The sequence below is a fragment of the Acipenser ruthenus genome, chromosome 46 (assembly GCF_902713425.1).
Source record: "Acipenser ruthenus chromosome 46, fAciRut3.2 maternal haplotype, whole genome shotgun sequence".
In the NCBI taxonomy this organism is placed as follows: Eukaryota; Metazoa; Chordata; class Actinopteri; order Acipenseriformes; family Acipenseridae; genus Acipenser; species Acipenser ruthenus.
In genome coordinates, this window is record NC_081234.1 from 1266599 (window position 1) to 1288316 (window position 21718).

At 45.2% G+C, this 21718-nt stretch overlaps 1 protein-coding gene across 2 annotated transcripts in view; it reads left to right on the plus strand.

Annotated features, from left to right (window-relative positions):
- Positions 1 to 21718, plus strand: part of LOC117397691 (calsenilin-like) — an 83319-nt gene that overhangs the window by 19428 nt on the left and 42173 nt on the right. The window contains exon 1 of one of the 2 annotated variants that reach the window (XM_059013538.1): positions 3109 to 3651. The exons of the other annotated variant lie outside the window; for it this stretch is intronic. Coding sequence (XP_058869521.1) covers positions 3564 to 3651 — 88 coding nt within the window. The 5' untranslated portion in view covers positions 3109 to 3563. Of the gene's footprint in view, positions 1 to 3108; positions 3652 to 21718 lie in introns of those variants that run through there. 2 annotated transcript variants of the gene reach the window in all.

A 21718-nucleotide genomic window follows, 5' to 3' on the forward strand; every position in this document is an offset into this window, starting at 1 on the left:
CCTATTGCACAGCAGTTTCACCCATTCCAGGTTTTACTACGAGCTTGATTAGCTGCAGTGCTAATCAAGCTTGTATATATTGGCATGTATATATTGGCATTTCACGGGAGCCACTTCTCCAGTATCTAGCTATTTACCGTCTGGAGAATCACTTGTCCGGTTGTGATGAAACTTGCCAGAGATATTCTTCAGCACGTGATTGAGAGTTTCACAATATACATCTTTACATATATCTTGAGAACCACTCCTCTCATTGGAATTATTTTGCAATAAGTTTTGAAAGCCCTGTTTCTGTGTTTCCAACAGATTAGGAAAACCTGGAATGGGTGTAACTACTGTGCAATAGGAGTCTTATTAACATCCCTGTTAATTGTGAAGTGGTATTTATACTGAGATGGTTTAAAAGCTAAAGTTTATTTTTAATTTTTATGCCATACCTGAGTATGCTGCTTTTTTGTTATTTATATTCTACACACACACACACACACACACACTATCACTCTCACACACACACACACACACACACTCTCACTCTCACTCTCACACACACACAAACACACACGCACACATGCACACACACACACACACACTATCACTCTCACACACACACACAAACACACACGCACACATGCACACACATGCACACACACACACTCTCACTCTCACACACACACAAACACACACGCACACATGCACACACACACACACACACACTCTCACTCTCATACACACACAAACACACACGCACACATGCACACACACTCACTCTCACTCACGCACACAAACACACACTCACACTCTCACTCTCATACACACACAAACACACACACACATGCACACACACACACACTCACTCTCACTCTCACACACGCACAAACACACACGCACACGCACACATGCACACACACACTCTCACTCACACACACACACAAACACACACGCACACATGCACACACATGCACACACACTCACTCTCGCTCACATACACACAAACACACACACACATGCACACACACACACTCTCTCACTCACACACACAAACACACACACACATGTACACACACACACACTCACTCTCACTCTCACACACGCACAAACACACACACACACATGCACACACACACTCTCACTCTCTCACACACACACAAACACACTCTTACTCACACACACACGCATGCATGCACGCACACACACACACTCACTCTCTCTCTCACACACACACGCACGCATGCACGCACACACACACACACACACACACACTCACTCTCACTCTCACACACACACACACGCATGCACGCACACACACACACACACACTCACTCTCACTCTCTCTCTCACACACACACACATGCACACACACACTCACTCTCTCTCTCACACACACACACACACTCACTCTCACTCTCGCACACACACACACACACACGCACACACACACACACACACGCACACACACACACACACGCACACACACACACACAATTTAAGGTAATGAACACTGCTGATTTTAAAAAGCCTTTTTCCGTGGGATATAATCAGCACCAATAATTGCAAAACTAAAAAACCCGAATGGCTTATTAGGCTTCATAATCATTATGAAACACTCTAAGTGCATGTAAGAGCCTTTAGATTAGTGCTCTGGGACTGTTGCTTATTGTTTTCATTATTGCAAATTGTTTTGTGGTTTTTATTTTTTTATTTTGTATGTTTTAGTTGCAGACTGGAGAAAAAGGTTTTCTAATGAGTCTGTTACCTTGAGAAATGCAACACCATCCACCAGTCTAATAGACCTAGGCTTGCAGGTCCCTAATAGCTGCTTGAAACAGAGACAGACGGGATTTTGAACATTTGTAACAGAAGAAGATGAGAAAGTTTATTTCTGAGAGGAGGCTGTTCAGCCCATCAGAGCTCAGACAGCTCCTAGTAGCAGGTTGTGTGTGTGGCGCAGTGCTTTGCAATGGCCACTAGGTGACCCCATTGCCCTGCTTGTCGTTTACCTGACCACACTCACCTGTGGTTTACCGATAGGAGGTCTTCTTCAATTTCACTGACGCAGGCACTACCTAGACAGCTCCCTCCAGGTGCACATGCTGCAAAAACCTGCACGGACATCTCTATCGAGGACCCCAGAGACACAGGCAATGTCAGTGAGGTTACGCTGCAGCCCAGCGCTTTCTCTAACCACTGAGCTGCTCAAACCCACTGCCTTCCACACTGCAGCCCAGCGCTTTCTCTAACCACTGAGCTACTCAAACCCACTGCCTTCCACACTGGAGGCCAGCGCTTTCTCTAACCACTGAGCTACTCAAACCCACTGCCTTCCACACTGCAGCCCAGCGCTTTCTCTAACCACTCAGCTACTCAAACCCACTGCCTTCCACACTGGAGGCCAGCGCTTTCTCTAACCACTGAGCTACTCAAACCCACTGCTTTGCACACTGCAGCCCAGCGCTTTCTCTAACCACTCAGCTACTCAAACCCACTGCCTTCCACACTGGAGGCCAGCGCTTTCTCTAACCACTGAGCTACTCAAACCCACTGCTTTGCACACTGCAGCCCAGCGCTTTCTCTAACCACTGAGCTACTCAGATCTACTGGGAAATTTAGATCCATTGCTATACAGATCAATTGATCCCAATACATTTGTCGAGCCCTCTCGCCCAAGGCATTGAAAGGGTTAACCAGATTGAGTGTTGAATCGAACAGTGTCGTCCTGGCTGTATTGACAGCGCAATGCCAGACGCTCTCATTTCATTCTGATTGTTTCAAACCCTGCAAATGCAACGGGACACGCAACATGTGTTTGTCGGCTGGCACATAACTGTGATTCAGTGGCTGACATTTCCCATAAAGCAAGACTAATTGAAATGAGACAGACGGGGGAGGTGGGGGCTGATAAAGCTGATGAGAAGAAAAATGATCTAAAAATCAAAACAAAAAACAAACAAAACAGATGTATTTCTCCTGAGAGGAGGAGGAGAGAGGGGGAGAGAGAGAGAGAGAGAGAGAGAGAGAGAGAGAGAGAGAGAGAGAGAGAGGGGGGGGGAGAAATGATTGCATGCTCCCACTAGTAACTGAGAAAGAAAGGAAAGAACAGGCTTCCTTTAGCGTGCTTATTATCATTAAAGTGAGTGCTGAGCTACAACCTGCAACTGGAAAAAATACTACAGCTCATACTGGTGTTAGCGGGACTGAACTGGGTGTTAACTGGATTTGACTGGTATTTAAGTGCCATATTGGGAATCCCTCCCTGATAGGCAGAAAAAAGCAAAGTGGGCTGTACCGGTCCCCAGGCTAATGGTTTTGGAGAGATCCTGGATATTTACTGGGTGAGCCTTGTGAGGACAGACAGACAGAAACATACAAAAAAAGAAGAAAAACGAGTGGAAAACAAGAAGATTTAAATCCGAACGCTGGTAAAAAAAATAAGGTTTTTTTTTCTTGGCGTTCGTGGGTCTCTGTGGCAAGACGGGCTGTGCATTTGGGGTTTGAGAGACCCTCCTCTGGACCCTGTGGTTCTGATCAAGTCCTGACCCAGTCTGAACCCAGTTCTAGCTGACACCATGAGTACCTCTAGGGCTCGGTGCAAGAGGCAGCTGGGCAGGCTGTTGCACTGTTTCTTTGGGTTCATCACAGGGACTCTGCAACAAGGTAAGCTGCCTGCTTAGAAACTCAAAGAAAGCCAGGCGTATTTTCAAAGCGTTTCTTCCAGTCTTTCATTAACTCCTATTTTGAACGATGACAATTCAACAGTAATGTACAAAACTGAGAAACTAAGTGCTGAAGAGTCTTTCAGTGACTATAGTACTTAACTTCGATTATTGATTCTAAAATCAATAAGTGTGTTTTTTCTCCTTTCCAAAAAACAGGAGTTCATTAAAGACGGGATCAAACTCTGAAATTCAATGACGTTGACTGAATGAAGTCTTTCTCAGTGTCTTACAGTGTCGAGGTTTGATCTGTATAACCTGTATAAGTGATAACGTGTGAAGAATCTCTTAATTCTCTTATTAGGGGAATGCGCTTGTATGCTTATTTTGCACATGTTACACATTAACCTTGCACAGGAAAAAAGTCCACATTTTTCGGTTACAAAAGGTAGATAGAGATAGAGGGGGAAAAACGAGAGAATTGGAGAGAATTGGAGGTCTGGTGATGCCTTGATTGGAAAATATTTTCTTGTATAACACTGTTAGTTTATTGTGTTAATTCCAAAATGGGCTATCTGTTATTTGTTACTGTGTGTGTGTGTGTGTGTGCGTGTGTGTCTGTATGTGTGTGTGTGTGTGTGTGTGTGTGTTTCTGTATGTGTGTGTCTGTGTGTGTGTGTCTGTGTGTGTGTGCGTGTGTGCGTGTGTGTGTCTGTGTGTGTGCGTGTGTGTGTGTGTGGAGTGAGGCGCGGTCTTTGCTATCAACATATACGTAGATATAAAAAAAAACATTAATAATTTAAAAATCTACAATTTATGCAAATGCATGCGGTTATGTTTTGGGGTGTGCAACTATTCAGCAACAAGCTTGGGAAAGCAGAAGGATGACTGCACAGTGATTGTGGGTTGCCCTTTCAACTGGCTTCATGATACGATACAGTTAACCCTTTCGAAAAATAAGTGGCTGAAAAGGTCGTTTTTGACACATAATAAATATATTTTTCATTAAAAAAAAAAAAAATTCTGTTGCTTTCTATGGGGAAAGAATGGCATTCTCATATGAGATCCTCATGCATTTGCATCTTCAATATGTCCCCATATAAAGAGCAGAAGAGAGCTTTTTTTATCCATGCATGAAAGAGTTAAGACAAGTAACTAAATACACGTTTCACCTCCAGAAATGTTTTGGCAATGACACATTGTGGGGCATGCTCTTAGGGTTTGGCCCAGGACAGTATGTGTGTGTGTGTGTGTGCGTGTGTGTGTGTGTGTGTGCGTGTGTGTGTGTGTGTGTGTGCGTGTGTGTGTGTGTGTGTGCGTGTGTGTGTGTGTGTGTGTGTGTGTGTGTGTGTGTGTGTGCGTGTGTGTACGTGTGTGTGTGTGTGTGTGTGTGTGTACGTGTGTGTGTGTGTGTGTGTGTGTGTGTGTATCTTTACTACCTCTTGAGATGTATTACTAAAACGATCAGGTGCCGATTAAATTGTCACGTTATTCACTTGCTTTTTTGTTGTTCTTACCTTTAGTACGTTCTGCATCGCTACAAACATTTTCATTGCATAGATTGTGCTTCTTAGTGAGTTTCTCTCAATCAGTCAGTAAGTGTGCAGGGTATGGTTTAGTTTCTCAATCAGTCAGTAAGCATGCTGGGTATGGTTTAGTTTCTCAGTCAGTCAGTAAGCATGCTGGGTATGGTTTAGTTTCTCAGTCAGTCAGTAAGCGTGCAGGGTATGGTTTAGTTTCTCAGTCAGTCAGTAAGCATGCAGGGTATGGTTTAGTTTCTCAGTCAGTCAGTAAGCATGCAGGGTATGGTTTAGTTTCTCAGTCAGTCAGTAAGCATGCAGGGTATGGTTTAGTTTCTCAGTCAGTCAGTAAGCGTGCAGGGTATGGTTTAGTTTCTCAGTCAGTCAGTAAGCATGCAGGGTATGGTTTAGTTTCTCAGTCAGTCAGTAAGCGTGCAGGGTATGGTTTAGTTTCTCAGTCAGTCAGTAAGCATGCAGGGTATGGTTTAGTTTCTCAGTCAGTCAGTAAGCATGCAGGGTATGGTTTAGTTTCTCAGTCAGTCAGTAAGCATGCAGGGTATGGTTTAGTTTCTCAATCAGTCAGTAAGCATGCTGGGTATGGTTTAGTTTCTCAGTCAGTCAGTAAGCATGCAGGGTATGGTTTAGTTTCTCAGTCAGTCAGTAAGCGTGCAGGGTATGGTTTAGTTTCTCAATCAGTCAGTAAGCATGCAGGGTATGGTTTAGTTTCTCAGTCAGTCAGTAAGTGTGCAGGGTATGGTTTAGTTTCTCAGTCAGTCAGTAAGTGTGCAGGGTATGGTTTAGTTTCTCAGTCAGTCAGTAAGCGTGCAGGGTATGGTTTAGTTTCTCAGTCAGTCAGTAAGTGTGCAGGGTATGGTTTAGTTTCTCAATCAGTCAGTAAGCATGCAGGGTATGGTTTAGTTTCTCAGTCAGTCAGTAAGCGTGCAGGGTATGGTTTAGTTTCTCAGTCAGTCAGTAAGCATGCTGGGTATGGTTTAGTTTCTCAGTCAGTCAGTAAGCATGCAGGGTATGGTTTAGTTTCTCAGTCAGTCAGTAAGCGTGCAGGGTATGGTTTAGTTTCTCAGTCAGTCAGTAAGCATGCAGGGTATGGTTTAGTTTCTCAGTCAGTCAGTAAGCATGCTGGGTATGGTTTAGTTTCTTAGTCAGTAAGCGTGCAGGGTATGGTTTAGTTCCTGTGCAGTTTGAATCAAAGCCTGACATTTCGCCTCAAACTCCTTCCACTCACACATTTTACAGCTCGCTACCCTGGGGAGAGGAACTGGAGAAGCACACAACCTTTTCTTTTCTATTTTCCATTTTCCTTTTTAGTATTCAGAAGCTCTGCTGTGCTATTCTGAACACATAATTCTGATTTTAATTGAGTCTATCCTGTGTCGTCCTTAATTAACAAACAAAAAGAATTGCACATAATATCATCTGTGGATTTGGGTAGAGTTGGAGGCTACGCTACTTCCCTCCCTCCCAGTCCCTCCTCAGCTCTAACCACTAGAGCCACACTGCTTCCCTCCCTCCCAGTGCCTCAGCTCCAACCACTAGAGCCACACTGCTTCCCTCCCACCCAGTCTCAGCTCCAGCCACTAGAGCCACACTTCTTCCCTCCCTCCCAGTCCCTCCTCAGCTATAACCACTAGAGCCACACTGCTTCCCTCCCTCCCAGTGCCTCAGCTCCAACCACTACAGCCACACTGCTTCCCTCCCTCCCAGTTTCTCCTCAGCTCTAACCACTAGAGCCATACTGCTTCCCTCCCTCCCAGTCTCAGCTCTAGCCACTAGAGCCACACTGCTTCCCTCCCTCCCAGTCCCTCCTCAGCTCTAACCACTAGAGCCACACTGCTTCCCTCCCTCCCAGTTGCTCCTCAGCTCTAACCACTAGGGCCACACTGCTTCCCTCCCTCCCAGTCCCTCAGCTCTAACCACTAGAGCCACACTGCTTCCCTCCCTCCCAGTCTCAGCTCGAGCCACACTGCTTCCCTCCCTCCCAGTCTCAGCTCGAGCCACACTGCTTCCCTCCCTCCCAGTCCCTCCTCAGCTCTAACCACTAGAGCCACACTGCTTCCCTCCTTCCCAGTCCCTCAGCTCTAACCACTAGAGCCACACTGCTTCCCTCCCTCCCAGTCTCAGCTCGAGCCACACTGCTTCCCTCCCTCCCAGTCCCTCCTCAGCTCTAGCCACTAGAGCCACACTGCTTCCCTCCCTCCCAGTCCCTCCTCAGCTCTAACCACTAGAGCCACACTGCTTCCCTCCCTCCCAGTTGCTCCTCAGCTCTAACCACTAGGGCCACACTGCTTCCCTCCCTCCCAGTCCCTCAGCTCTAACCACTAGAGCCACACTGCTTCCCTCCCTCCCAGTCTCAGCTCGAGCCACACTGCTTCCCTCCCTCCCAGTCCCTCCTCAGCTCTAACCACTAGAGCCACACTGCTTCCCTCCCTCCCAGTCCCTCAGCTCTAACCACTAGAGCCACACTGCTTCCCTCCTTCCCAGTCGCTCCTCAGCTCCAACCACTAGAGCCACATTTACACCAACTTGGTTCCAGTCCAGACCTCATTTAGCTCTATGTGGAAAAGCAGCATGATGCCTGGTATACTCAGATGAATATCCATTAACTAAACTTAATTTGCCGTCAATTAAATAAGCCTGAAAAAGCAGGCGCCCGTGATTGCAGACTGGCATAAGGAGGGATTGATTTGCCTCCGATGTCTGCTGAGACTTTCTCTTCAGATTTAAGCAAAGGTTGAACGATGAAGTATTATGTTTTGGGGGGAAATGGCATAATTAACATTTCCAGAATTGAACTCGTTTTAAATCCTCATTATTATTATTATTATCATTATCATGAATATGACTATGGTTCTTGCCGTGAGCAATTTGAAATTGGGACGAGCCAAGCTGCCCTACAGCTCAGATTGGGTTTTACAGAGAAGAGAACAGATTAGAAAAAAAAAAAAACGTACCGGTAGGTATTAAAAGTTTTTAAAAGAGGTCAAGAGGGTCATTCTGTAATGAGCAATTGAAAAAAAGTTACATGCGATTCTAGCGGCTTGCTAGCTTCAGTTTAAAGATGAATGTAATGTGTTTGCTCCAATGTTGAGTTTTTCGCCAGGGATGGAAATAAAACTCCCATTGCATAGCAGTCTGATCCATTCCTGGTTTTGCAGTGAGTTTAATAAGACACACCTGAGCTTGTTACCTACACACTATGGCTAATCAAGTTTGTAGTAAAACCTGGAATGGGTGAACCGTTATGCAATAGGAGTCTTATTTCCATCCCTGGTACCTAAAACTCACATGGCCTTGAACTTCCTTTGAGCTTTTCTGGAGAATACTCAGATCACTAAGGGCCAGGACTTCCTTGTTCCATTCTGATCATTTTCAACGCAAGCTTTCAACCCGGATAGCCCTTACTCTCCATTCATATAGACAGAGCGGGCGGGCTGACGCATTGAAAAGCCACAGTGTCACATGATTTGAATGAGGCAGGCTGCTCAGTGCCTGGCGGTTAGGATTCTCCAGACGAGCTCAAAGCTGTTCAAAGCCGGGTTGTAGCAATTCCCATGCTACATAATGTGGGTGTAAGACTCACCCACCCGTCCCTTTAATTAGGGTCAGTAGTCTGGCCAGGTTAAAACTTCATTTCCCACAGTTCTTTGCAACCATCCTCTCTCCCCATTGGCTCATTCAAATATCCACTCCTTCAATCTCAGAGCTCCTTACAAGCCAGCACCTGTACTAAAGCTGGCTGACCAGGCCTGGAGGGTGACTCCCTTCCTCTTGAGGAATGTATGATCACAACAGCATTTTCTTGACTTAAATCTCAGTGAGTTCTTTAGCATTTTTAGATAAATGCCACTGCATCCATTAATGTTCTTTTGTTGCTGCACTTTGTTTAAATTCTTCTTTTTATTTTCACTGTTACTTGTTTAGGTTTAGCTGTTTTTCAAGGTCTGTTTAGTGTTTGTTGTTTTGTGGGTTCAGTCTCCAGTTTTTCCTGATCCCCCTGATTTTTTTCACTGTTCACCATTCAGCTCAGCACTACCAGACAGACTCATCATTTTCAATGTGCTCTGTTTTTTCATCACCCTTCCACCATCCCCATCAGTGCTGGACTCTTTTCTGGACTTCTTTATCAGTTGGTCAGATCATCCCTTTCCTGTTTGCTTGGTTTTTGTTCTACTTTATATTTGATGCTGTGTTTCCTGTATCTTTTGGTTCTGTTCTTTTTGTTACTTTGTATGGTTTTCAATTACACTGCTCGTTTAGGCTTAATTCATTTATCATCCATTGCCATCAAGATTGTCTTTGTAATTGTTTTGCATCAGTAATTGTTTCATTCATCTTTATCTGTCTGTCTGTGCATTGATTTTGGGTTTGTGTGGGTGTGTGGGGGGTGTGAGTGTGGGGGGGTGTGTTTATTTGAGGCCCTCCAGACACTCCACCTGTTTTCTCCTTTGTGTTATTTTTTGGCCTTCTGTTTTTGTTCACTTTATTTTCCTTCTTAACTGCGCTTCTCCATACTTACCTGTTCCCTGCACTTATTTGTTTTCTTATGATGATTATGATGACTGCTTTCAACCTTTCTTCTTTCTTTATCTGTTCTAAACTCATTTGTTTTTCTTTATATTTCATTTGCTGACATTATTGTTCACAACAATAAACCGGTTGTTCGTGAAATTGACACCTCTGACGTCCCTGCTTTTCCTGTCTGTCACTCTTGCTGACTTATTATTATTATTTTATTATTTGTTTATTTAGCAGGCGCTTTTATCCAAGTCGCCTTTGGATAAAAGCGTCTGCTAAATAAACAAATAATAATAAGGTGACTTAGAGACTAGGGTGTGTGAACTATGCATCAGCTGCAGAGTCACTTACAACTACGTCTCACCCGAAAGACGAAGCACAAGGAGGTGAAGTGACTTGCTCAGGGTCACACAATGAGTCAGTGGCTGAGGTGGGATTTGAACCGGGGACCTCCTGGTTACAAGCCCTTTTCTTTAACCACTGGACCACACAGCCTCCTTATGTAGTTAACGACTTATGTAGTATAGGAATAGGGCCAGTACTATCTCCTTAGGGAGGACGGTGCAGCTGCCTCTCAGTTGTGCAGAGTGACCATTATAGGGTAGAGGAAGATTTAGAGCAAAATAAGAACTCAATATTGGAGCAACAGACCCACTCTGAATGATTGCAAACAACATTAAACAGTAAAGAAAAGAAATACAATTACTGGGATCTAGCTCTCCTCAGGGAAAGGTCGCTGGTGTCGACTGGGCTGATTTACTGTTCAGAGTGAAACGAGTGAAGAAACAGCTGCTTGGGTTGGGGATGATCGCTGCTTTTCTTAGACTGTGTGGAGAACAGCAGCTCCACCCATAGCACATGACAGATACAATACAGGGTCCTTTACAATGAAAACTCAAAGCCATTGGCCAAGCAACCCAGCTCAAGAATAAGCCAAAGCAAACTAATCCTGGTTTTTAAATTTTATTTGATTCGACTGTGCCAGCGTTCCTGATGTGACTCGGGACGGAGATCCAAAGGCAGGGAGCAGAGCAACTAAAGGTCCTCACCCCTCCTGATTTTAGATCACTTTTGAGATCTACATCAAGTTCAGCATTCACTGATCTCAAGGTGTGACCAGGAGCATGAGGTGCAACAGTGCCTGTAAATATAAAGACCCAGAGCCGTGAAGGGTCTTCCAGGCAGTAAGCAGAATGTTAAAATCAATCCTGAATTGAACAGGAAGCCAGCGCAGTGGTTTAAGAGCCGGAGTGCAGTGTTGTGAACGGCGTGTGCGAGTCAGCACTCTGGCTGCAGCGTTAAACAAAAAATGAGAAGCAATGAGTGTTTGTTTGATTGTTTTATGTGAACAACAAGCCAGGTAATAAAACACATATTTATCACTCTCTCAGTGAAGCGAAGTGACACGCTGCTGCCGCTGAAAACAAACATTACAAACGCAAAACCCAAATTGACAATAATTCCCTTCGAGAGACAGGGAGGGGTGAGGTTTCTTTACAGCAAGCCAATTCAATGAAAGAATACATATCTGCAATTAACCTTTTCATGCATGACAGCCTCATATAGGCGACTGACACAAACTCTTCCAGTCTTTATATGGGGACATGTGGAAGACTAGCAAGCAAATGCATGATAGCCTCATCTGAGGATGCCATTTCCCCCCATTTTAAGTAAATGGAAACAAAATGAAAACATTTTCAATCAGAAATACATTTATTATGTGTCCAAAGCTCTTGCATATTGAATCTTGAATATTTCATGCATGAAAGGGCTGGGGTTGTCTCTATGATATTTGCTCCGAGTTTGAGTTGAATTCTTTTTTCTCTTACACATCCACTGGCTGGAATGCAGATCAATGTAATCCAGGCTGTGAAATCCTAAGCTTGTCATTGGCTTCCTCATTCCAGAACGGCATGGGAGGCTGTGAGCTTGCAACTTTCAAAGAAAAAAAACCCTGCAATAGAGAAGTGTAAGGTACTGCACGCAGGCAATAAAATTGTGCATTATAAATATCATATGGGAGATACTGAAATTGAAGAAGGAATCTATGAAAACAACCTAGGAGTTTATGTTGACTCAGAAATTTCTTCATCTAGACAATGTGGGGCAGCTATAAAAAAGACCAACAAGATGCTCAGATATATTGTGAAAACCTAGTATATTGTGTTTGGTCACCTCGTTACAAAAAGGATATTGCTGCTCTAGAAAGAGTGCAAAGAAGAGCGACCAGAATTATCCCGGGTTTAAAAGGCATGTTGTATGCAGACAGGCTAAAAGAATTGAATCTATTCAGTCTTGAACAAAGAAGACTACGTGGTGATCTGATTCAAGCATTCAAAATTCTAAAAGGTATTGACAATGTCAACCCAGGGGACTTTATTTGACCTGAAAAAAGAAACAAGGACCAGGGGTCACAAATGGAGATTAGATAAAGGGGCATTCAGAACAGAAAATAGGAGGCACTTTTTTACACAGAGGATTGTGAGGGTCTGGAACCAACTCCCCAGCAATGTTGTTGAAGCTGACACCCTGGGATCCTTCAAGAAGCTGCTTGATGAGATTCTGGGATCAATAAGCTACTAACAACCAAACGAGCAAGATGGGCCGAATGGCCTCCTCTCGTTTGTAAACTTTCTTATGTTCAAAAAAAAAAAAATCAACTCAGCTTGTAGAAGCCATACTTGATTACACTCAAAGTCAGCAAGCACAATTTACATAAACATATTTGTTTTCTCATTTCTCATCCAGTGTGTGCCGATTACAACAAAACAAACACGACAACGGAAATTGGAACGCATGACTGATGCAAATAATGACCCGATTTGCATAAACATGCATATTAATGAGGGCAGTCTTACCAGCGTCCCGAACCTTAAAGCAGCAGTGTCCCACAAAGCTGGGTGCTACAGCACTCCTGCTTCTTCTGGTGCCAGACCAGCGTTAGCTTGCCAGATAGTTTACATTATCCAACGCTAGTTTCATTTATAAATGAGTCTGAAAGCATGTGTACTGCTTGAATGGCCTCCAGCAGCAAATGCAGTGCATGCAGTTAGTGTTCCGGTGGATTAGAAACTCACACTAACTCGTCCTGCACCCAGCCCTGGGGTTCAGAACTCCCCTTGTTCAGGTGTATTATTGAAATGACCAGGTTCCAGGAATTTGAGCAGTCATACCTCTGCTACATCTGCTCTAATGAACTGATTACACTTTATTTAACAATGGCCTTATTGTTCAAACTCTTGGCTCTTGATCATTTCAATATTAATAATAATATACTTCATTGAGGGGAGTTCTGAACTCCAGGACAGGGGTCACTGGTGCGCGGTGAACCGTGGATTGCCCTGCCGACCTAAGCCCTCCCTACCCAGGCAGCGCTCGGCCAATTGCGCGGCGCCCCCTAGGAACCCCCGGTCACGGTCGGCAGTGACATAGCCTAGATTCGAACCCGCAATCTCCAGGCTATAGGGCGCATCCTGCACTCCACGCGGAGAGCCTTTACTGGATGCGCCACTCGGGAGCCCCCTTGCTCTGGCTTTTCTGTTCCGTACCATAGATTGTTATTGCTTGTTGCCAGTTTGACAATGTGGGCAATAATCCTGACACTATGAGTGCACTAAAGCAGACATTTTAAAAAGAGCTTTGAAACAGACGTATAAGTGTAAGTGCAAAAAGTTGTCAGGATCTTAACAATGAAAAGAAAAATGACAGATACAGTGATACAGTGTAGCCGCATGTGGGGACGGGCAGCGTTATATTTTTCGGAACCCGCGACTTACTCTTTAAAGATAATTATGAGTACGAGTCTCAGCGCACCCCTGCTCTCTGTAATAAAACAGCAGTATTGTTCTGTAAATGCGGTTTCAAGCTGGGCTAATCCTCATCTTTACTGCCTCCCCAGTGACTCTGGCATCTCTTTCATCGCCTACAGTCGACAGGTTCCTGAACGCTGAAGCTCAGTCCAAATTAAAAAAAGAAACAAATGCCCCCATAGATCAGAGGCCTGCCTGCCTCCCTCCCCCAGCACAGCCCCACGTCCCTCCCCAGCACAGCCCCACCTCCCTCCCCAAGCACAGCTCCACCTCCCTCCCCAGCACAGCCCCACCTCCCTCCCCAAGCACAGCTCCACCTCCCTCCCCAGCACAGCCCCACCTCCCTCCCCAAGCACAGCTCCACCTCCCTCCCCAGCACAGCACCACCTACCTCCCCCAGCACAGCTCCACCTCCCTCCCCAAGCACAGCCCCACCTCCCTCCCCAAGCACAGCTCCACCTCCCTCCCCAGCACAGCACCACCTCCCTCCCCAGCACAGCACCACCTCCCTCCCCAGCACAGCCCCACCTCCCTCCCCAAGCACAGCTCCACCTCCCTCCCCAGCACAGCCCCACCTCCCTCCCCAAGCACAGCTCCACCTCCCCAGCATAGCCCCATCTCCCTACCCAGCACAGGCCCACCTCCCTCCCCCAGCACAGCACCACCTCCCTCCCCAGCACAGCTCCACCTCCCCAGCACAGCCCCACCTCCCTCCCCAGCACAGCTCCACCTCCCAAGCCCAGCTCCACCTCCCTCCCCCAGCACAGCCCCACCTCCCTCCCCAGCACAGCTCCACCTCTCACTGCTCGCATCCAGCGCTTTTTTCCTTCACGCTGATAAACCACTTAAGCAGATTGCAAGGGCTGCTGGCTGGAGTGCCGTGTGATTACAGCAAATTAGATATTTGAGAAAAACAGAGGGACTCCTCACAGAGAGATGGGCAGTGTGATCCCAGGATCAGAGCTGAGGAGGGACTGGGAGGGAGGGAAGCAGTGTGGCTCTAGTGGTTAGATAAGAATTATTGCTCTCTCTAGTTCAGAGCAGGCTTGAGGCACAGACACTGAACTGCTCTCTCATCTAAGATAAAGGCTTTTTTTAATGAGTGCAATCTGGGGGAAACAATTTATTGCAGCACAGAGTGCTTTAGCTGAAGCGGCTGGTTCCAAGGACAGACGAGGATCCTGTCTCAGCAATAATGCGTCTTAAAATAGCACTGACTATCTGAGCTGCCTTATCAGATTCCCTTTCATGATGTATGTATTTCTGTTTTGCTGTTTGTGACATTTTCTCTAACTGCCTCTATTGATTATACAAAGCTGCATGTAAGCAAAACATTACTTGGATAAGGCACCATCTGCTGGTAGCAACGGGTATATCGCGTCGAAATTGATTGTGTGTTTAAAAGTGGCCACGAGAGGGCGTTTTGGACAAAGATTTTTTTCTTACTGTGCAACATTAATCCCAATACCGTATTCTTCCTAAAGTTGCAGTCCGACAATCTAGTTTAAATATACTGCTTTATAATACCATATATTGATGTAGGAGACTGTGTGGTCCAGTGGTTAAAGAAAAGGGGCTGGTAACAAGGAGGTCCCCGGTTCAAATCCCGGCTCACTCGCTGTGTGACCCTGAGCAAGTCAGTTAACCTCCTTGTGCTCCGTCTTTCGGGTGAGACGTAGTTGTAAGTGACTCTGCAGCTGATGCATAGTTCACACACCCTAGTCTCTGTAAGTCGCCTTGGATAAAGGCGTCTGCTAAATAAACTAATAATAATAATGTCTGTGTAACAGGGTTGAGTCCAACTGATTCACATGCAAGTGTTAAATCTTACAAATACAAGTGCAACTGTGACTTAGTCAAATGTATTCTTCAAACTATATACTGAAACTCCTCACTAATAATTGCAAAAGGAACACTTTATCTAAACATGGCAGCTTTTCTCTACCAATTCAAACTACTCCCTGTTATAACTCATTTAATACTTCAAACGCCTGGAAGTTCTCAATTAACCCTGCAATTACTGTAACAATGTATCACTAATGGATGTATCAGTAGTTGGTTAAATAGGATCACTTGATAAACGCATTTGATAGATTATGCAAATGAATTTGAAATCGAAAAAAAAAAATTATACAAACAGTATAATGTATCTGTGAACATTTACACTGGCGTCACTAACGTTGAAGCAGAATGATTGGGGGTGGGACATTTAATGCCCCTTTTATCATCCCCCCCCCCCCCCTTTACTTACTAAATATCTTGGTGCCCCCGAATAGCTCATCCTCTCCTCTTTAAATATCTGCAAAAGATTTTGATGATCAGGACATCTCGCAAGTGCAGTAGCACCCCAAAATGTTTTCCATTTTAATACCACTCGGGGCCCTTTGCTTGCTAAATATCTTGCTATCCCTGTTGTACCCCAAGTACAACAATGTGGGACAAATGTTTTACCCCAAAAACCACATGTTTCAGCAGTGATGACTACCAAGACTGGTTAGCAATGTTCAGTGTGTTTCTGTCATGGGTCTTGTTTTGTAAAAACTGCAGCAGAATTGAAGATGAAATGAAGCTGAGTGGGTGTGTCGGGCTTTTTGAGCAGTGTGGGGTCTGAAAGGTTAACGAGGGGGGTTGTACCTTCAGGGACCCCCGGATGAGCGAGGGGGGGGGCTTGTGATTTCCGTCCACGCTGTTCTGAAAGGTCAGTCTCTTTGATGTTTCAGATAAAACCCATAGCCTTCCAGCTCAGCACACCACAGAAGAGCTCTTTGAAACCGGACGGTAGATGCTGTTAGGAGACCGGCCTAAATCCCACAAACCTGTTTCAATGTTGACGCACGCTTCTTTCCATTCTTCTCTTGTGTTATACGGATTTTAAAGATCTCTTGAAACACTTTGATTTTGAAGACAAAGGGACAGACGGGAATATGCACGCAAACACGCTCTAAACGTGTTCACTAACAAAGGTCTTTTACTAATAGCTTGGAGTCGGTTATCCATCCTCATTTATTTTCATTGATAACTCTAAAGAGGCTTGCTACAAAAAAGCAGCGAGGGATTTCATTGGCTGGCACCTGGTTTTGCTGGTTTCTGATTGGCCGACAAGACGCGATGGGAGGCGTGGTCGCTGCATTCTCCCTGGAGACCCGACGTAGATTCTCCCGTAGGGGGCGCCAGATCTTCTTCTCGGAGCCACGGGAGCTCATCAACGGCAAGTACCAGCGCTCAGGTAGGCTGTGTGTGTGTGTGTGTGTGTGTGTGTGTGTGTGGAGCAGGGCTATGTGTGTGTGTGTGTGTGTGTGGAGCAGGGCTGTGTGTGTGTGTGTGTGTGTGGCGCAGGGCTGTGTGTGTGTGTGTGTGTGTGTGTGTGTGTGTGGAGCAGAGCTGTGTTTGTGTGTGTGTGTGTGTGGAGCAGGGCTGTGTGTGTGTGTGTGTGTGGTGCAGGGCTGTGTGTGTGTGTGTGTGTGTGTGTGTGTGTGTGGAGCAGAGCTGTGTGTGTGTGTGTGTGTGTGGAACAGGCCTGTGTTTGTATGTGTGTGGAGCAGGGCTGTGTGTGTGTGTGTGTGTGGGGAGCAGGACTGTGTGTGTGTGTGTGTGTGTTCGGAGCAGGGCTGCATGTGTGTGTGTGGAGCAGGGCTGTGTGTGTGTGGGGGGGGGGGAGCAGGACTGTGTGTGTGTGTGTGTGCGGAGCAGGGCTGCGTGTGTGTGTGTGGAGCAGGGCTGTGTGTGTGTTGAGCAGGGCTGTGTTTGTGTGTGTGTGGAGCAGGGCTGTGTGTGTGTAGAGCAGGGCTGTGTGTGTGTGTGTGTGGAGCAGGGCTGTGTTTGTGTGTGTGTGGAGCAGGGTTGTGTGTGTGGAGCAGGGCTGTGTGTGTGTGTGTGTGTGTTTGTGTGTGTGTGTGTGTGGAGCAGGGCTGTGTGTGTGTGTGTGTGTGTGTGTGGAGCAGGGCTGTGTGTGTGGAGCAGGGCTGTGTGTGTGTGTGTGTGTGGAGCAGGGCTGTGTGTGTGTGTGTGTGTGGAGCAGGGCTGTGTGTGTGTGTGGAGCCGGGCTGTGTGTGTGTAGAGCAGGGCTGTGTGTGTGATTGGAGCAGGACGTGTGTGACACTCATACTTGTAACCGTCTTTAAAAAGCATTTACCGGCAGGTATTAAAGAAACCAATTCATTAACATTTTGATTTCAAAACAAGAAAAGCTGTCCTTCCCTCACCTTTACAACGGAGTACCGATCAATGGCAATTAACTTAAAAGCCGACTGGAAGTGAATTTTCCTCTCATCCGGGGCGCTGACATTTACTCCATGCGGAGGTTTACTGCTATTGATCGTACTCAGTTGTAAAGGTGAGGGAAGGACAGCTTTTCTTGTTTTGAAATCAAGACAACCATATTAGGATATATTCGTTCATGAGTAAAAATGTGTTTGCGATTTAAAATAAAAGCTTAGCCGATCAGTAATCAATTTAATCGAATAATTGTCGTTTCTCTAGCAGAGGTATATCCGTGAATTCAAACCCTTGATCTTAAATTCCCCAAAAAACTATAAGAAACTCTCCCAGTGTCAGTGTAAAGACTCATGCGTTCTTCCCTCAGTGAGCTGGTTTCATCCTGTATGAAAGTGGCTGAAGCAGCTCCAGTGTGAATCCAGACAGCCTCTAGTTTATGCGTTGCTGTGGACGGCACTCATTTATTAGCACAGATTCTCACTCCATTAAAGGCGTGCGAACGAGCAGTTTAAAATCTACACTCTTATCTCACCCACCAACCCCCGGGTCGGGGGTACAGTACAGTCACCCGTACGGATTGAAAACCTTCGTCAGCACTCCCTTAACCCACTCAGTGCCATTGTCCTCATTAGAGGACAGGTTACTTTGTCATTTTTTCAGAGCATTTTTGACTGGCATCTACCTGTTATTTTAATTGTGTCTTTAACTGTCTTGTTATGATAACGTACTGTAATTGTCTTAACCACAAAAGTCAAGTGTAAATGTAGCTGTTAATTAAGAACATAAGAAGAACATAATAAAGTTTACAAACGAGAGGAGGCTCCATTCAGCCCATCTTGCTCGTTTGGTTGTTAGTAGCTTATTGATCCCAGGATCTCATCAAGCAGCTTCTTGAAGGATCCCAGGGTGTCAGCTTCAACAACATTTTTCTGCAGATACAGCCCTTCAGAAGCTTTTATGATGCCTCAATATAAGAAAGTGAAGCCTGAAAATGATGCATTTCTTGGTGTTTTCCTCCCCGCAGTGATGACAAAGCTCCAATGTCACTGCTCTGTTTACGCGTGCGTCTGACTTCACTGCTCTCAGAACAGGACGCAGCAGTTTGTAGCCAAAACAAAGGATTACTTTTTTTTTTCTGCAAAGAAATATTGATTTAAAACGTATCACATTACAGAACTCCAGCTTGGGGTCGGATTTGTTTGAAAGAAACATTTATTTGGTACTTAATGGGTTAAAGGGAGGGGTCAGCAGACTTATTCGACTCAGAGTTTCAAATGCATTTAAATACAGCAGCATCTTGCTTTTTGTTTCTTTTATTTACAGCTCTGGTATATCCCTGTGTCAAAGTATTGCATGCTTTATTACCCAGCCAGTGCAAGCCTGTCTGTTTATCTTCCAAGCTCCGTGACAGAAGCGCAGTGCCCATGATCACCACTGCGGGGAGCTGTAAACTCAGAGAGAGAGAGAGAGAGAGAGAGAGAGAGAGAGAGGGAGAGAGAGAGGGGGGGAGAGAGGGGAGAGAGAGGGAGAGAGAGAGAGGAGAGAGAGAGAGAGAGAGAGAGAGAGAGAGAGAGAGAGAGAGAGAGAGAGAGAGAGAGAGAGAGAGAGAGAGGATAAATAAGCCTGAACAAGGGACATATTTAAAAAAATCATTGCTCCTGTCCCACATTTCCAATACATGACGGACCCGGAAAAACTGTCAGTCATACTGGGAGAGGGACACACAGCCCCACTGGCTGCCCAGTATGTATCCGCCTGTCACAGCCTGAGGGACACACAGTGAGCGCTGTGCACAGGGAGGGGCACTGCTGGGGAGGGAGGGGGTTATTTAGAGCTATTTAGTATTTAATGTTTCAGTATTTAGTTCAGTGTCTTTGCCTTGTTTTGTTTTATTTACTGTTTGTATTTAAATATGTTTATAATGTTTATTGTTACTTTGTAAGTGCTTTGGCAATGCTGCCGATGTTAGTCATACCAATAAAGCACCATTGAATTGAGAGAATTGAACTGTTCTTTCTGTTTTATGGTGTTTTCAGTTAATAAGGGTTCTGTTGCTCCAGTATTGAGGTATTTGTCTCAAAATCTGCCAGACTTTTAGCTGCTTTGAGCTTGTCTGGAGAATTGTAACTGCCGGGTACCGAAGAGCCTTCCTGTGACAACGTGACCTTTCAGCTATAGAAATATAGGTGGGGCTTTCAGAGTTGAAAGGTCACATGGTCACATGATTCCTATACCTGGCAGTTAGGATTCTCCAGACAAGCTCAAAGCCCAAAATTTGAACAACTCCACAGTGGAACAGAACCCAGAACTCAGAATGATCTCAAGCACCCAAAAAATAGTAAGTGAAATTGAAAACGTTTTGGACGGTAGTGTGTGTATGCACTAAGCAATAACGAGTAAAACTATTGAAAAGTTTTATTAGTATAGATTATAATTCGTCCAAAAAAAAACATCCTGTTACGTTCTTCAAAATAAGGGCCGTCCTCTACACTTGACCATTATCTCCCCAACGTGCTGGCTGACTGACAGTGTGCAGAGTACGGAACGGTTATCACAGGAGGGCTAGCGATACGACATCATAATGCTGCGTTGTGTCTTGTCAGCAGTGGAGCGCAGGGCTTTTAAAAGGCTGTTAGTGTTTTAATGGGATTGAGGTAATGGGCTTTAGGAGACGCTGGTCTGTATGCTGCCGAAGACTTTTTAAAAACTCGTCTTTCATATTTTATACCCGTTTGACTTCGTTGTGATGGATGACCGTGTTTTTTTGCAGCAGCAGTGAAAACGGACTCCTCCCCTCCCATCCTCATAGACCCTGATTTCGGTGCAATATGAATGGGGTTGGTAGGGTTCATTAGGGGTCTAGCAATGTCCTGATATGATGTGTATCACGATACAGTACCTACCACGATGCTTGCGATGGCCCTTACTTATGATGCATAATAAGATAATGATCATGTAAAGATGGACAGTTTTGTCAAAAGTTCAAGAGAGTATGTATGCATACCAACTTTAAAACCCACATTCAAGAGTAGCTAAACTGCAGTGAGCTGTGCTGTTGTGCTTTTGTCCTTGTATCACAGTGCTAGCGGTGTGTTCCAGCACGCAGAGAAAGGATCGCAGTTCATCTCTACACAGGGAATAGTTACACCCTCAAGGGTTATGGCTTGGAGTTTATTGTGTGTGACCATTTGATCGCGTTATGCATCATACCTGAAGCCAGTCGGAACCGTCACAATATCGTGATACATATCACATCGCGACCTGCACATCCCGATACGCATCGTGACGTTAGTGTATCATTACAACCCTAATAATAATGCTGGTAGTAGTAGTTGTATTATTTCATTATCATAATAAGAGTCAAAGTTGGTGTGTTTATTAAATACAGGTGGCCCTTCTTTCATCCATAACTATTGTACACTTAATAGCACTGACTTAAGAAATGCTTAAAGAAACTCATTGACGACTACAGGTCTTTTTCAACAGCATGTCTATCCAAAGAGCTTTTCAGAGAGTTTGACTTTGCTAAGTTTCTCTTGGTATCAATACTAAGCTGTGTTGAACTGTGCATTGTATCTGTGTAGTGTCTTATGATGCCGGAGCCCAATGCAAGTTTGTAATGCAGTAACGAGGAACGAGAAAAGCCGCTGTGGATATCGACGAGCCCTCCTCACACAGCCCCAGGGCAGCCCTTCCTGCAACAGAGGAAAGCAGCACATATTATACATCACGCTGGAGGAGTTCTGCAGATATTATACATCACGCTGGAGGATTTCTGCAGATATTATAGATCACGCTGGAGGATTTCTGCAGATATTATACATCACGCTGGAGGAGTTCTGCAGATATTATAGATCACGCTGGAGGATTTCTGCAGATATTATACATCACGCTGGAGGATTTCTGCAGATATTATAGATCACGCTGGAGGAGTTTTGCAGATATTATAGATCACGCTGGAGGAGTTTTGCAGATATTATACATCACGCTG